This window comes from Hyalella azteca, unplaced genomic scaffold (assembly GCF_000764305.2).
Source record: "Hyalella azteca isolate HAZT.00-mixed unplaced genomic scaffold, Hazt_2.0.2 contig10210, whole genome shotgun sequence".
In the NCBI taxonomy this organism is placed as follows: domain Eukaryota; kingdom Metazoa; phylum Arthropoda; class Malacostraca; order Amphipoda; family Hyalellidae; genus Hyalella; species Hyalella azteca.
This window is the reverse complement of record NW_025940256.1, coordinates 158,253-174,752: the sequence shown is the minus strand read 5'-3', so window position 1 is coordinate 174,752 and position 16,500 is coordinate 158,253. Positions and strand designations below refer to the sequence as shown.

At 38.3% G+C, this 16,500-nt stretch overlaps 1 protein-coding gene across 1 annotated transcript in view; it reads right to left on the bottom strand.

Annotated features, from left to right (window-relative positions):
• Window positions 1–7,110: 7,110 nt before the first annotated feature.
• Window positions 7,111–16,500, bottom strand: part of LOC108678433 — a 20,069-nt gene continuing 10,679 nt past the window's right edge. Inside the window, exons 3-6 of the mRNA XM_047882325.1 lie at window positions 16,167–16,249; window positions 14,998–15,145; window positions 14,226–14,455; window positions 7,111–13,224 (exon numbers count right to left, since the gene is read on the bottom strand). Coding sequence (XP_047738281.1) covers window positions 8,755–13,224; window positions 14,226–14,455; window positions 14,998–15,145; window positions 16,167–16,249 — 4,931 coding nt within the window. The 3' untranslated portion in view covers window positions 7,111–8,754. The remainder of the gene's footprint in view (window positions 13,225–14,225; window positions 14,456–14,997; window positions 15,146–16,166; window positions 16,250–16,500) is intronic.

Below are 16,500 nucleotides of genomic sequence, written 5' to 3'. Positions count from 1 at the left end.
ATTTAATTTGCATATATAATTAATTAAATTTAGCTTATGATTTGACGAAATAAATTGATTAAAATTACTTCAGTGTTTGAGCCTTAAACTAAATCTAACTTCTCCCAGTAGGATTAATGATTTAAAAAGTGCAACAATAAACAAAATGAAATCTAAACGGCATTCATTCAAACAAAAGAATAGAGAAGAGTTACAGCAAGAGGTTGATCATAAATGAACGTTGGTGCAAATCTTGTTGCTACGTTGTTTAGTGATGTCTTTTTCAGTTTATACGTTTTTAGCGCATTTTCTCATTTATGGAAAAAAGGCGCTATTGTACTCGCCATATCCGTTCGTCCGTCTGTCCGTCCGACTGTCTGTCTGTCTGTCCGTCCGTGACTTCACGTTTTCGTCGACGAGAAAATGCGCTCTCTTTCACTCACTGCAGTGAGTACTGAGTTATATTTTTTTGTTGATGGTTTTTTTACATTGGTGATGGCTTTTTCGGTTTATACATTAAAAAAAAGTAATCTCCAAAAAGTTGAAATAATACGTCAACACGGGCAGACTTAGTTATGCTCTTGAGGCGAATTGAACTCGAAACTATTGATAACTCTCGGTCACTCCGTTAAAACCCGGTTCAGAACCTCTTTGACTATATAATTACTCTTCGTAAGAAGTTAATATGGCGGATTTAATAAATTCTGAGCGAACGATAGATCTTGTAAATTAATCCTTGCCTATGTACAAATAGACTGTGATAAATTATGAATTTCTCACAAACTATCCCCGTTCATTCCAAGTTATGAAATAATATGTATAAAGATTTATGTGTCTCAGTTATAAGAATTTACCTCGGCGTACGACGCGAATTTTATTTATTTATTTGATAAATTTATTTATTTAATAAATTTCGTCGCACGGCGCTGATGTTTTTTGAATGAATCTCGGCCTGCAAGACGCTGATGTTGTTGAGTGAATCTGGGTCCAAGGTAGATTCTTGAATGAATCTTATTATATATTAATTACTTGCCTAAACTTTTGACTGCGGGTGACCAAGCAACGAGCTGTGGTGGGCAATGACCGTGTGATGCTTCGAGAGGTTCGCCCAGCACGAGACCGCCAGAGGAGCGATGCAAGGCCACAAAGCCTGTGAACAAAGCCCATGAACAATCTCGCCTGTTTCGGGTATGAGCAGCACTTAGCACAGGCGCTACTCTCCCCAACTAGCCTTCCACAAGCATTTCGGGCAGCGCCAGTCGTAACCAACGCCACCGTGCCACCGGTTGCCTTCCAGCGCCATCGGCTTGTACTCTGAGCGGTTTCACGGTCTTTTGACTCTCTCTCCAGAGTTCTTTTCAACTTTCCCTTACGGTACTTGTTCACTATCGGTCCTGTGGATTAAAAAGTTTATAACTTTTGCAAATCACATGCTACAATGTCGAGACACATATCATTCGATTTGTAACAACAATACCTAGCGACTGTAGAGCCCCGATTTCTGTTGGAATTATAATTTTTTTTTAAGATGGCGTTTTTTGGATTTTTAAATTGTTCAGGGGAGCCAAATATAGTAAAATTCATTGAAAACAGAAGAATATGCCCAAAAAGTGTTGATATTGTAGCCCAAGCTTTCCCATTGCCAATTATTTGCATTCAAGGTACCAGCACGCGTCTTTAGACCTATTTATGTTCAATTTAACGTGAATAATAGGCTATAAATGGGACTTTTTATATATAAATATATATATATAAAATATTCATTTTACATAACTTAACAACTGCATTACGCAAAAACTATTGCATGAACATCCATGGTAGTAGCTTTGTTAAACGCGTCTTGTTTGTAGCTTTCAAACGAGTGCCAACACTTTGCAATTAACCTAAATAACGACATATAAATACCATTTATTTGTAAATAATGATGTAAAATGATCATTTTATAAAAGTTCAAGACTGCATTACACAAAAAAGTATTGCATGTACATCTATGGTAGGTAGTAGCTTTGTTGAACGCGTCTCGTTTGTAGCTTTCAAACGAGTGCAAATACTTTGTAATTAACGAGAGTAATGATCTATATATACAGATTTAATTCAAATAAATCTTTGTACATATTGTTAAAAAAGGTTCATATATATATTTTTAAAATTGTCTTACGCAAAAATTATAGCACGCACAGACATGCGGTAAACTGCGCTAGACTCGCCTTTTCAGCAGCTACAAAATGAGTCAAGAAAACGGTAAAGCCAAAATATCAGCTTTTTGGGGTAGCCGGTCTCCTTAATAGTATTAAATATTATTTAAAAACCAGCATGATAAATACATAATATAAATTACAGAATAAAACCGTACGAAAGATTTCGGTGTAATGTTGTCAACCTCAGCCTGTTACTATAGTGTCAACATGTTAGTTGTTAGTATACTTGTTAAGTTGTTACCAGTTACCACTTACAGGTTTTTTTCATCCTTCAGTTTGCTTACAGTTATTTTTACACAGGTATTTTTATGTTTCACCTTCCCTATATGGATGTCTACTTTAATCTACCAATCTCAAAAATAATCCACATATATATACAAAAAAAGACTGATTTTTATATATGGATAATTTTTTAGATTAGTAGATCAAAGTTCACATCCATGTAGGGAAGGTAAAACATAAAAATAACTGTAACTTTTATCTACTGTATCTAACCCTGGGGTAACCCATACTAGTTCGGTTAGGTTAATTGCAATAAAATTGCATTGATATGTTTTAAAAATGTTTTATTATCATTAAATGTTAACGAGTAAATCCCAATAGCAGAACAATAAATATTTAGAGATTTCCAATAATTTTGGCCATTGTAGCGGCTAATGTAGCGCGCTACATTTTACTGTAGCGGTAGCGGTAGCGCCCGTTACAATCTAGTGGGTGTAGCGGTAACGGTAGCGCCCGCTACATTTAGAGCATGTAGCGGTAGCGGTAGCGCCCGTTACAATCTAGTGGGTGTAGCGGTAACGGTAGCGCCCGCTACATTTAGAGCATGTAGCGGTAGCGGTAGCGCCCGTTACAATCTAGTGGGTGTAGCGGTAACGGTAGCGCCCGCTACATTTAGAGCATGTAGCGGTAGCGGTAGCGCCGCTACATTTCCAAGTAGCGCTGCCCAGCTCTGTTAGCGCTGCATGTGCAAGCAACGCGACTCACGAATGCTCGGCCAGAGCCACGTTTTCGACCCACCTCACGGTCAGATTTCTCAAGCCACCAACTCCTCCGCCAGAGGAGGGCGACGTTGCTTGGCCGCAGCCGACAATGCACCACCAATAAATGTGTATAATAAATGGAGCCTATTAATGCCTTTATATAAGTACATAGGCTCTAATGTTTTGCAATGATATCGTGAAAAATATCAAGGGGAAATATATAGTGTGTGTAGGTCGCTGAATTTATCAAAAGTAAATAAAATGTTTCTACTTTTCGTATTTATTTCCCAATTATTTAAAAATATAGTCAGATGAAACTCGCTTGAGCAACAAACTATGTTTTAATTTGCTGAATTTTTGCAGTTAAGGACACTGTTGAATGTTGTGCACACTGTTGAATGAGATTATACGTTTGGTTCTAAGTCAGTTTTCTTCCCAACTTTTCATGGTTGACAGAAAATTTGTGAGAGTTGTTTATGGATAACTGAAATATACCTACTTTCAATGGACAACTTTCATATCGCTCCAATGTGGTAAGTGGTCCAAGCGAATCACTTGGCAGTCAAATATAAGCGAATTATATATACAAGACTAAATTTATTTTTGCTGCAACAATTGCACTTTATTTATGTACAAGTGTGGTTTCAGGCATAGTTGACAACAATTCCTTCTAGTCTAAGCTTATAGAATAGAATAGAAGTGCCGGCAATGAAGAAATAGGCCCATGGCCTGTTGCCGATTCTGGTACTTTTCGTGACTTGATTCACAAGGGATAAGGCCTTTGTAACCCGATCTTTCCATAACTGACGACTGATTGAGGAACAACATAAACATATATATATTTGGAAATCGGCCTTCGCGTTCGCTGCCTAATATTGTAAGTGATCGCAAAGCGCTATGCCTGATTTTTCAGGAACTGAATCAATTCTACTGTTGAATGTCACAACGGCTGACTATTTCGGCATAGATCCTTGTTGAATTGTTGAATTGTTTTAGTTATTTGTCTGGAAATCAAGTTCATGGCAATCATAAAGTGGCAATCATAAAATTCATGAAGTATTTTTGACGATATAAAGTGAATAAATTTTTCTAGTTTGGTGGAAATACGAGGTGAATTGCCGCACGTATTTGCTGCAAAACAAATTTCTATGTGTTCTTTGATACCATTTAGAGAGGCCATCATCATGCTCGGGTCACACGGGTTCTATACTATACTACAATTCATTAATTATTATTTATATTATAATTTATAAATTAATTATAATAAAATGTATAAATTAATTAATTAATTTATAATATATACTATAATTTTTGGGATCTGAATTGGAAAATTGGGTGGAAGCCACTCGTGAATCGGCAAAAACGCCCGTGAATCAGGCCAATTTCACCCGTTCCTCTGGCCTTTACCCATTTCCTTGATGAAAAATAAGAAAAACGGTCTATTTTCACTCGCAATTTTTTTAGATCACCTGAGAACAATCGTTTTTACCAGCGATTCTATGTAACTTCAGCCCAATATTCCGAATATGTGCCGAATCAAATAGAAATGAATAATATCCAAAGAATTGGTTGTAATATCTCAAGTATCTACTATCCGGATGTATATCAGCTATCTAGAAATTCTCGGAAGAACTATGCCTGAAAATATTTAAAAAACACGTTGATTCGAGCTTTAAAGTGCGAGAATATTTTAAAGATTGATTGATTGATTTTTGATTGATTGAAAGGAAGAAATACAAGTGTAAATTTGATATTTTTTATTTATATACAACTGTATACTTGCATTTAAATGCGAATCATCCTCATTGTAAACTAGCCCGTGAGTTAAATGGAACATGCGAATTTGATTAAGTAATTTAACTTTATTGCGCTATAATTCTTTAATGAGATAATTACGAAATCAACGATGATAAATTAATCCTTCATATCCGAAAAAGAATTCGAGTAGTCAAACACAAAAGAACAAATTATTATCATATTTTGAGTGTGATGCTAATTCCTAATCATGAATTTTTGGAAAAAATTAAGAATTTTGAACCTCATAAACGAATGCGTTGCGTCAACTCAATAATTTGCCCAGAAAATTCCTTATACCTGTCTTTTCCGTAAATATAAATTCTACAGTTTATTATTCTCTGGAGGCTTTAAAAAGAATGTTAATTTTACTACAAATAAATGTCGCGAAGTTGTTTTTAATAATTCTTTAACAATAACATTAGAATAATATATAAATTTCTTACTGCATACAATTATTATAGTTACACCAGAGCTGGGCAGCGCTACTTGGAAATGTAGCGGCGCTACCGCTACCGCTACATGCTCTAAATGTAGCGGGCGCTACCGCTACCGCTACATCCACTAGATTGTAACGGGCGCTACCGCTACCGCTACAGTAAAATGTAGCGCGCTACATTTTATCGCTACTTAAATATGTAGCGGGCGCTACCGCTACCGCTACATTGCCTTAAATGTAGAGCCGCTACCGCTACCGCTACTGAAAATGTAGCGGCCGCTAGTAGCGGCCGCTACATGTAGCGCGCTACTGCCCACCTCTGAGTTACACTTAAAAAAATGTTGATACATTGTCCCAATAGCGACGCGCTTCTTGCCCTTGTGCGGGTTAAACTGACCCAATTTTGCCCGGCAAATGGACGTATCTGTGCTATACAGAGAGTGTGTCACTATTTAGACAATATGTACCGTTTATTTTTCTGAGTGCAAAATGCAATTCGCGTCAAAAGACGCAAGGAAGCGCAGGTCTAACAGCTAGAACAAAAACCTATAATAAATTCATTATATTCAGATTTATGAATTAAATGTTAAAACAAGTCTATGTCTGCATGTGTAACTTTTACAGAATCTTAAATGCTTGAATGTCTTAAGGTTCTGTAAAAGTCTTAAATGCTACACGGTCTTAAATGCTACAAAATTATCGCTACAAAATTAATTCATTTAATATGTTCATAGAAGCAAGAGTAATATTGCGGAGTACATATACAAATTCAGCCTCTAACAAGTTTGCACAAATGCAAAACTAGCCTTCACTCAGAGAAATGTGCGAGATTTTGTCCAAATCGCGATGCACAGTTTCACCTTTCGTTGGCCGTCTTAAAACAGTTTGGCCCAGCGAAAGAATGGATCAGTGCTACGTGCAGAAAGTGAGTCACTATTTAGACAACATGTCCCAACCATTTTTATGAGTGATGGACTTCACACCAAGTCCCACAGAAAAGCATTTTGGCATAGCAATGGCGATTCAGAAGGATTTGCATATAGAATTTTAAATTATCCTTTAAAAACAAACCGTAATAAGATCTGCACCCCATCCCGAGACCCATCAAGTATGTAAAAGTGTTCAGACAAAACTATGATTGATGATAAATATAAACATACATGATAACCATTACCATTTATAACCATGATTGATGATAACCATAAACATACATGATAACCATTACCATACATAACCATGAACTGCCACATACGCGTAACAAACACACGCTTAAGAGTGAAACATTGTCCAAATATCGATGCACTTTTTGCTCTGAGTGGGTCGTCCTGACCCACTTTGACCCGATAAAAAGACGTCTCTGAACTATACATCCGCTCTCTGCTCGTGCTGTGGATAGGAAAGTGTGTCATCATTTGGGTAATTAATTATTAACAAATTAAATAATTATTAATTATTTTAACAATTAATTATTTTAATGCCTGATAAAATCTGGTTAAGGGAAAATCCTTCTAATAATGCATCCTTTTAATCGCCAGATGCCACTTGCCAAAATCCTTAACAGGGTCACAAACGCGTGTCAATATTTCCTAGCCTTATTCTACGTAAATTGAGCATATCTCTTTGTGAGGTTGACACAATTGAATATTGGATCATTTCACATTTCACATTTGGAATGTGAAATATTGGATAAATTTACACATTCATCAAGCTTATTTAATCTTATGTCATGTCACTTGTACACCAAAAGAACTTAGTAATGCTGGATGAGTCTTGTTAAGTTCTAATTTATTCTGAAGGTTTTTAAGTGGGTCCAATTTGACCAATAAAATTGAGTAGTCATTGAACATAAGTGTCTCATGGAGACTCATTACTATGCAGTAATTTTTAACGAAAACAAGGAACCCAACTTTGAGTGTCAACCTGACCCATTCATTTATCTCTGTTTCAGTAATCTATATCACAATAAACTATTTTGTGCCAAATTATGTAAACTTAACATGCTGCTTCCCATTTGATGTTTTACGAAAATCTAATAGCAAATTTTGTATTATGGATATAAGTGAAAAGATCCGTGAACAAGTACAAGTGTACAAGTTGTACAACAAGTGTACAAGTAAAATTAAAAATAAAGTTAATATTCCGTGAGGAAATATAGTTCTTCATCATATAATATTTTTTCATATTGAATTTGGAGAGCAAATTTCAAGAAAGCTTAATTACGTTTTGTTTATTCTCGTCCAGCATATTATATCATTCTACTCTTTACATACCAATTTTTATCCAATATAATTAATTTTATATTAAAAATAAATGGCCGGAGTTGGGGCGTTTGATCATAGGTGGTAGCGATAAAAATCTAAAGGTAATCCACTAAAATACAAACTATTCATCTTATGTTATATATTATAACAAACGTTACATATTATTATGATCAGTCGGCGAAAATTGTGAAACTTTCACAAACTTTGAAGGCACTTGAGCTTGTTATTCTATCGAAGTCATAATCAAGTGAATACTATATTGAACGTCAGCAATTCTTTGACTATATTGATTATTTTAAACAACTATCTATAAGAAGAACAATTCGACGTAAACACTTTAATACGAAAAGTTTTTTTCGATAATCTGTGGAAAATAAAGTCAGTGGGAACAGTTCATAATAGCCAATTGTTGATAATAAATAATAGTTCATTGTTGGCCACTAGTTCCTGGCATATGGTTGGTCATTTCGTGATAACAATTAGCAGGTAAATGGTGGTATAACATCTCCATTGATTGTATATTTTACCTACACTTTTTAGGTAAAATATATGACCTGAAGGAATGAAATGAAAAACTACTTAGCGCTCGTTAAGGCTCAAAAAGAAGCGAAAGGTTGAGCAGCTAATACATTAAATACTTTGTAGGTAATTTTAAAAATACTGCATTTATATTGGTTAATTTATCTCACATTGGTTAATTGACGTTCACTTGCGTACAAGATGCAACACTCCTTGAGATGTGGTAGTCCTCATTAAAACACCTTTAATTGTTCGAAAAATTTTAAACAATTTTCTTAAAAAAGATACTGAGGCATTTTGATTACCAAAACTCCAAAATATGTGTAGTATCTAAAAAACCTGTACTGGTGCACGTACTATTACTTATTACTATTCTTCTAAGATCAGTTGAGCGATAATTCTAAAGCTAAAATTCACAACGCATAAACAATATTCTTAAATTGAAATTGCTTCTGTCAAAATTGGTCTCCTTTATAAACAGCAAGGAAAAAAAAACAGAACAAGAAATTAAAGTTCTGATAGTTACACACGAGTATTCACCACGTGCAATTCGCATCGTAACGTTCCAGTTAACGCGACCATCAGTTATCGTCACGTCCACTGTTTTGCTCTCCCAACACCCTAATTTGGGTGGTTGAGGTCAAAATGGCCTTCTCTGGATACTCTTCCCTGGACAGTTGGAAATCTTCAGTATAATTGGAGGGTATAAACCTGGGTATGTCTTTAGCCGATTTACCTTCCGCATTCAAAGTTTCAATATTTCCGTTGATGTGAGTCCACTCACTCGCCAGCTTTCTGTTTGTCAAGGTGCCTCCTGGTCCCGTGAAAAAGGAAGCATCGCCTGTGGTCACCGTAACTTCATCTTCGGCATCGCTATCGAGTCCATTAGTTCTCAGATTTAGGTACTGTTTCTTGAAGTGATCCATTATCATTCGACCATTGTTTGAACCATCGACACAAACGTCTTGAGGTTCCATGGATGATTCTAGGACTTGTATTGTCGTGGTACCGCGTGTTTCAGGAGTTGATTGCATACTAGAATGAGGTGAAGATCGTTGATATGTAGGGGATTGTTGCAACTCCTCGCTTGTTGAACGCCAAGGGGAGGAATGCGTGAGCGATGTAATCGAAGCTCCTCGATCGCCGCTAATTTCAATATTAGAAATTATTCCACCTTTTGGTTCATCGACTTCCACTCGAGTCACATCGTAGTTCACTTCCAAATTTGTAGGAGAAATGTTGTTGGTTGATAATGATAGAGTGGGGTTTGATCTGACCGTGACGTTTGACTGGTGAATCGCCAATTTGGTAGAGTTGCTCCTCCTCAGGCAGGAAGGGATACCTTCAAGACTGGAAGCTCGTTGGTCCCGACGATAACTTTGAACGAAAACTGAATGACTGTGACCTTTTCGAGGGTTTTCAGAGTTGTGGCCGGCTGGAGGACGGAAGTCCCGACCATTGCTTGCATCTTTCACTGTCACTGTAGAATACCTTTCCACTTCCCTCATAGAGGTTGATGACCTTGGTAAGTTAGTCCTGCGAGCTCTGAATGAACTTTTCCTTTCAACTCCATGCTCTAACTTGAATTCCAGTGACGTTGCTCTTTCTCGCAGTGAATCATCCAAATAATTGGGGATATACGACAAATCATCCAGAGATGCGGCTTTCTTCTTCATTTCATCGGAATCTGAAGGGTATTTCTGGTTCTCAGTCGATATAACTGTAACCTCAGAGTTTTTCAAATTACTTGAGTCACTATCCCGTAGATCTCGAGGAAGTTCTTCATTTCCATGTTTGGTCGTCGACACAATGTAAACCCCATCTCGTGATGGGCTCGGGTTGGTTACAACATCATGTTGTTCATCAACAAGTTTTGATGGCATGCAACCGACAGAGACTTCTTGCGGTTGAAGTGCGGGTATAGATGAAAGTTCTTGGAAAAGTGAATTCGAAACTGTCACTGAATTTGGTGCGTGCGTTGAAACTCTAAAAGAATCAATTTTTCGATTATCATCGACCTCATTTTTAATGCCGTCTTCGGCATTTATTATGATCGATGATCCAACTTTGTTACCAGATTTTCTCTTTCGTTGAGCTACGGCCATTTCTGCCGCCAAGACCATAGCGTCTGAGTCACTATCAGATGAATAAAGAAGATTAGTAGCCACCGATTGGTCGACATAAGTTGCATTATTTTCATTTTGAGTTCCAGGATACTTCCCCTTGTCTTCAGCACTGGTCCTTTCCTGTGGACGTGAACTTTCTTCGAAAGAAGTTCTTAGGTCATCAAAACGCTGCCGCACATGCCCCGCGGAAGATGCAACAGGAATCGCTTTATTCATTCCAGTATTAACTTTTTCTTCAACCGCTGGTGCTGTGGAGGAAGAGAATAAGGAGTTTTCTGCAGCTGTTCTGTTAATGGCGCTGAGAACATTTCCTCCGATCTCAATAACATTGCCAGGGTAGGCGGTTTTTATTCTAACTTGCTTGGATGGCAAGTACGACTCGGATTCCGGCAAATAGTTCCTGTTGAGACTCGAGCACATTGTTTCATCATAATCATCATCATCATCATCGTCTGACGGGGGAGCTTCAAAGCTCGACTCAAAGTTCATTCGCAAAACAGAAACTGAATTTGGCGAAGAAATCGGCACACTAGCTTTTGCAGCACATGTGCCTGCATTTGGTATATTTTCTTCCATTTCAGTTACGTCTGACCGGGATGTGTCGCGTCGAGCGATGTGTTTTTTGAAACCACGAAAACCAAAGACGTTTCCAAAATCATTGAACTCTTGTTGCTTCTGGGACGCAGTGTCATTCTCACTGTCAAGTTCGTCGTCATCGTTGGAGCTTTGTTTATATGCAGATGAATTCATCTCTGTGAGATAAGTATCGACTTCTGGTAAATCACTTTCGGTGACTCTTGATCCAAAATTTGCCACTTCCACTATATCCGGTTGCACTTGTGCAAAGCGTCGGGATGATTCAGATCGAACTCCTGAATTATCTAACTGCAACTCGAAGGTTGATTTCTTTGTTGATTTTGGTAATTCAAACTCGAAGCAAGAAATTTTTCTTTCACCGTCAACGCTCATGTGGCTGACTTCGTGCCCGGAATGCTCAGGAACGATTGCATGAAGAATTACATCGGCTTCTATTTGATGTCTAACCATGGTAGTGATGTTCTTCGAGGGATCCAAAACTTTGTCGCTAACATCTGCGGTTTCTTCATCTGAGTCCAATTTCACGCCTATGCCACAAGCATCACGCTCGCCAGATGAATCATTATCAATTTCTTGTTCAAATCGAGGCATCGATTGGATATTGCTACTCGACGGTGGTTCACAAAATTCGTGATTTACGTACATGCCAAAAATATTCGACCGGTCGTTGGGTGACGATACCTTTTGTGCAATGACCTTCTTATTCACAGTGGCTGTTGACTTGGACGACTGTAAATGATCCTGATGTTCTCGTGTCGAGTCAAGTTCGACCTCTTCTGGTGATTCATTCCCAGATGTTGTTGCTAACTGTGGACTGCCAAATAATTGTTTTGTTCTCGAAGTTATTGCACGGCTTTCACCAGAGTTGTAAAGGCTGAATGCCTCGTCAATAAGCGCAGAATTTGAATCATGAGTTTTTGTCATCTTAGTGGCATTCGACAACGTATTGATCAAACGGATTGCCTCAGCGGTTCTTTCATCATCAGAGTCATCGCTGTTTTCCAGCTTTTCGGCCAGGTCAAGATCTTCATTAGGGTATATGTATGCATTTTCTTCGTTATGGGTATTAACCTCTTGCTTTTGAAGTGGAATGTAGGTAGTGGGTTCACCTCCAGTATCTGATTCTTGATAAGGAGCAGAATTAAATACCTGAGTTTCGCTACTCAAATCTCCTTTCATGTCTTCTTTTTCGTCCTTGTCTTGGCTTTGGCTCAAAGTAATATCTCGCGAGTAGTGTTTTATCTCTATGTTACTTGAAACCGTTTCCTCATCATCTTCATCATTATTTCTTTCCTTTGCAATGTCTTTTTTAATAGAAGCGGGATTTTCACCCTCGTTAGGAATTATTTCAATGGAAGTTTTAGCAATGGTGACCTCAACGCAAGCTTCGGGTGACTCTAAATTTTCCTTGCAACTTAGGGCGTTGTCCCCCCACAAAATTCCAGAGGGAGGTATGGAAGTATTCTCTTCATCGTCATCATTTTCCAGTGAGGAACAGCTACCGTGAGCTGTTGAAAGATGTTCAGCTTCGTTTAGTTCCTGTTCATGGACTTTCGCCACAGGGGAAATGCTACTCGGTGACACTGAAGAAATGACGAAAGAATCGAAAGATTTGTCCGGCGATTTGGGAGATTCAGTACCGAGGCCTTCGTCAGTGGCGTCAGTTATTTCTTCTTCGAGCGACGGAGAGTTTTCTCTCGAATGTGGCATGGGATGAAGTTCGCCAAAAATACTTGATCGCTTCAGACTCGAAGTTTGGATGTCCAAAGCCCGATCTGACAAGCTGCTTGGAAGCACACTGTAATCTGGAGCTGAGTTTACCAATGAATTTGGCACACCAATGATTCTTTCCGACTGACTGGCTTGAAGGGGTAACTTCATCACTGCCTCTGGCACATCAATAGTTCTTTCGGACAAACTTGCTTGTAATTTGCCATATGGCGATGAAGATTTTGAAGCAGGACCAGACTTGTCTATGGCTCTCTCTGATTTGCTTTCTTGAAGCGTCAATTTTGACACTTCAATTGTTGGCACATCAATTGTTCTCTCGGAAGTACTCGTTTGTAATTCCCCATAGGCTGATGAAGACTTCAAGGCTGAATCAGGCGAGTCAATGGCTCTTTCCGACTGGCTTACTTGAAGTGGCAACTTCAGAATTGCATCAGGAACATCAATTGCTCTCTCCGAATGCCGCCCCTGCTTCGTGTCTCTCAGCATTCGAGCGTCGGCCAGTTGGTCGATGGCAGTGTCGGATTTACGAGTGCATGACGCATCAGAATGACATACCAGGGCTTCTTCTTCACTCAGGTTCGATTTGACAGATGAGATCTGTAACAGAAATATTATTATTCGTGTTAGTCCGCAATAGCAAAATTTGTCGCGATAAACTCAAAATAGGGACATAATTGTATGCAACAATAAGAATTGTGATGTACTGAGTAAGAATTTTTTTTACATTTGAGAGATCTCCGCACAAATTCTACTTAGCAGTGAGTGATCAAGATCAGTTGAAATTATATTGCATATTTAGGTATGATAAACCTTAAAGAATTTTCAGATAACTGCGACTTGAAGCAATGATCAGGACTGGACTAGATCCCGACATACTGGATAAATAAGCATATGTATATTTCTATCAAAATTCGGGGACCGCCCAGACTTCGGCCAAATAGCCCTTCCAGTCGGTGCAAAGTTTTTCTTGGTCTAATGGGCCAACCGATCGAAATCAGTCACTGGTCAGAATCTCCTTTCCAGCTATATCCCTATCAAAATTTTGAGTTGGTGGCGACCCTGAATTGGGAACCGCCTACTACTCGAACCGAACGTAAATTAGCTTCTCGATGTCCGCTTTTTGATCTACATTCCGGTCCCCGAATCAGACAGCTACAAGCGCCTGGTCCTTATTCTGCCAACTCTTGTCCTACACTCAGGAGACTATAAAGTCGGCAAGGAGGTTATGACTATAGTCGCTGATTGCCATCAGTTGGCCAACTAGACCCAGAGTAACTCGATCCTAACGCGAACATAACAACTCTGGGGCAGAGGCTGAAGCATAGCCCGTATTTTGTTTGGGATAGTTGCACGAGAGTATGAGAAGGGTTGGCCGAGCCTAGTCATACCGAGCGAGCAGGCTGCCCAGACGCTGCCATTCAAACCCCGAGCCGAGGCGGACATAGAGAAGCTCCCTGATTCTTCGGCGAATCCTAATGCAGATTCGCGCTGAACTTAAAATTTTGTTGAAGCAATACCTTTGAGAGATCCCTATACCATTGTGACTTATCAGCAATCTAGATTTGCTTGACCATATATAATGCCAAATTTTGTTATACCTTCGATAGATCTCCGGACGACTGCGACTTGAAGCAAGATTCATTGGTTTTCAAGTCCACAGCTCGCGCTGAATGAGGCTTCCTCTTTGGGGACTGAGCGTCTGGTCTGACCTCAGGACTCTGCTGCAGGTGCAGTAGGACTGGGTAGGGGGAGGCGCTGCTCAGCAGGCTAACCGCGTCCTCTTTGGTGCAGTTCTCCATCACGACTGTCAGTGCCAGCAGCCTGTCACCTGGGAATGGGTTTGAAATAAAAAAATATTGATTGGAAGACAGAGCAAGAAGCGGTCACGTATGAATAGGTTTTAAATTATATAGGAAACATAATAAGTCAGCAAAAAAGCGATCATTTGAAAATAAAATTTAAATTAGATACAAACCGAGACTATAAAAGTCAGAGCAAACATACGGTTGCCTTGAAATAGGGTTACAATATATACTGAAAAACATTAAAGGCTGTCTAAATCAAAAATTTTATAGAAATGATAAAAGTAGATAAAATCAGTTACTGAGCAGCCTTAAAAGACGTAGATAAAATTTTAAAGGTTATTGCCTAGTGAAATTACTACTTACCGACTTTGACTTTGCCAGACAGTGCGGCAGGACTTTTATTTAGCAGCTCTTTGACATAGAAATAATATTCTGTGATGTATATTAGTGAAATTACCACTTACCGACTTTGACTTTTTCAGACAGTGCGCCATGGCCTTTATTTAGTAGCTCCTTGAAATAGAATTAATATTCCAGGATATATACTAGTAAAATTACTACTCACCGACTTTGACTTTGCCAGACAGTGCGGCAGGACCTTTATTCAACAGCTCCTTGACGTGTATTCCGTCTTTCAGGGACCCGCTCACAGTGAATCCTAGCCCAGCGAAGTCGGTAGCGCGCAGTTGAACGATATTATTCTCTTTGGATGCCTGCAATGACGCTTAAATTATTAATATATTATTACGATATATATATATATATATTTATTTACTTCAATCGATATTATTTCCCATGTAAATCCGTTTTTAAACACATTGATCCAAACTTGCCTGGTAAATGAGAATCAACCATCCGTTTAGAAATTTGCAATCTTCATCAAATGTTTAATGAGATGCCTTCAGTAGAGTTCAGGTAAAATCAACAAATATTGATTCTTGCTCATGAGAACCAATGATTGGTAATATTATAGCAATATTTTTTACAGGAAAACAAACCAGGGTCGGTTGAATTGATATATTGAATATCATCTTAATTTCTAAAATATAAAGATTGCAGCTGTCCGTTTTCATTTTAGTTGCCTGGAAAAGCATAGGAAATGCCTGACTTATTTTTAAGGTAAGTGGTATATTCTTTTTATATTCAAATAATTTGAAAAATTAAAAATTAAGTCGTTGCACCAAAACTTAAAATCTTGAATAATGTTAATTTCCAGATGCTAAGGTAGGTTATATCACAATGGAAATTCTATAATGGAATAGGTGAAACAAGTGAAATGTAAACACATGTAGGAGTGTATTAAATGTATCTTTAGAACGAATAAAGTATTTTAAATTTATGAAGAAAAGGCAATTATGTGGTAATGTAATTGGGATGCAAATTGTCAGCCTCTTTCACTTGTTTTAGATAAATTTAATGCGGAGATATAGGAAACGGATGCAACAAATACGTATAATGGTGCACAATAGTAATCGTTACGGAAATGGTGTGAATGTCCAAAACTGTTGCCGAGTTCTGAATTACACTGGGACTGAAGCCGCAAGTCACGGGTTCGAACCCTAGCAAGCTCGCGTAAATTCAGCAATATCACTTGCAGGCATCTAAACAGCCCAGCCATGGGAGTTCACAAGTCCCAAAAATCATTGAGATTCGAGCAGCGAGTCACAGGTTCGAACCCTAGCAAGCCGCGTAAATTCAACTGTTACTTAATCGTCACTATGTCTGTAAATTTACCTTGAGCACCCCGTTGACCTGGTCCAGGGTGTAGGGTAGGGTTGTGTTGGGGCTTAGGTCAGACGGCGATAGGCTTACGGCCCCTGTAAAATATAAGCATTTACTTTAGAAATTCAGGTATAGGAAATTTAAATTATTGAAGTGGTTGGTCATTATCTCTATGCAGCAGTTCCTGATATTTGCATTGTTAACATAGGTGGTAATTGAAAATGGACAGATTTCTCACTGTAATTAGAAAAATGTAAATTCTTCGTGAATTCATAGTCATAGTATTTCATACAACCACACCAGCATCATCACCATAACCATCAACACCACTCTCTTATACACATCT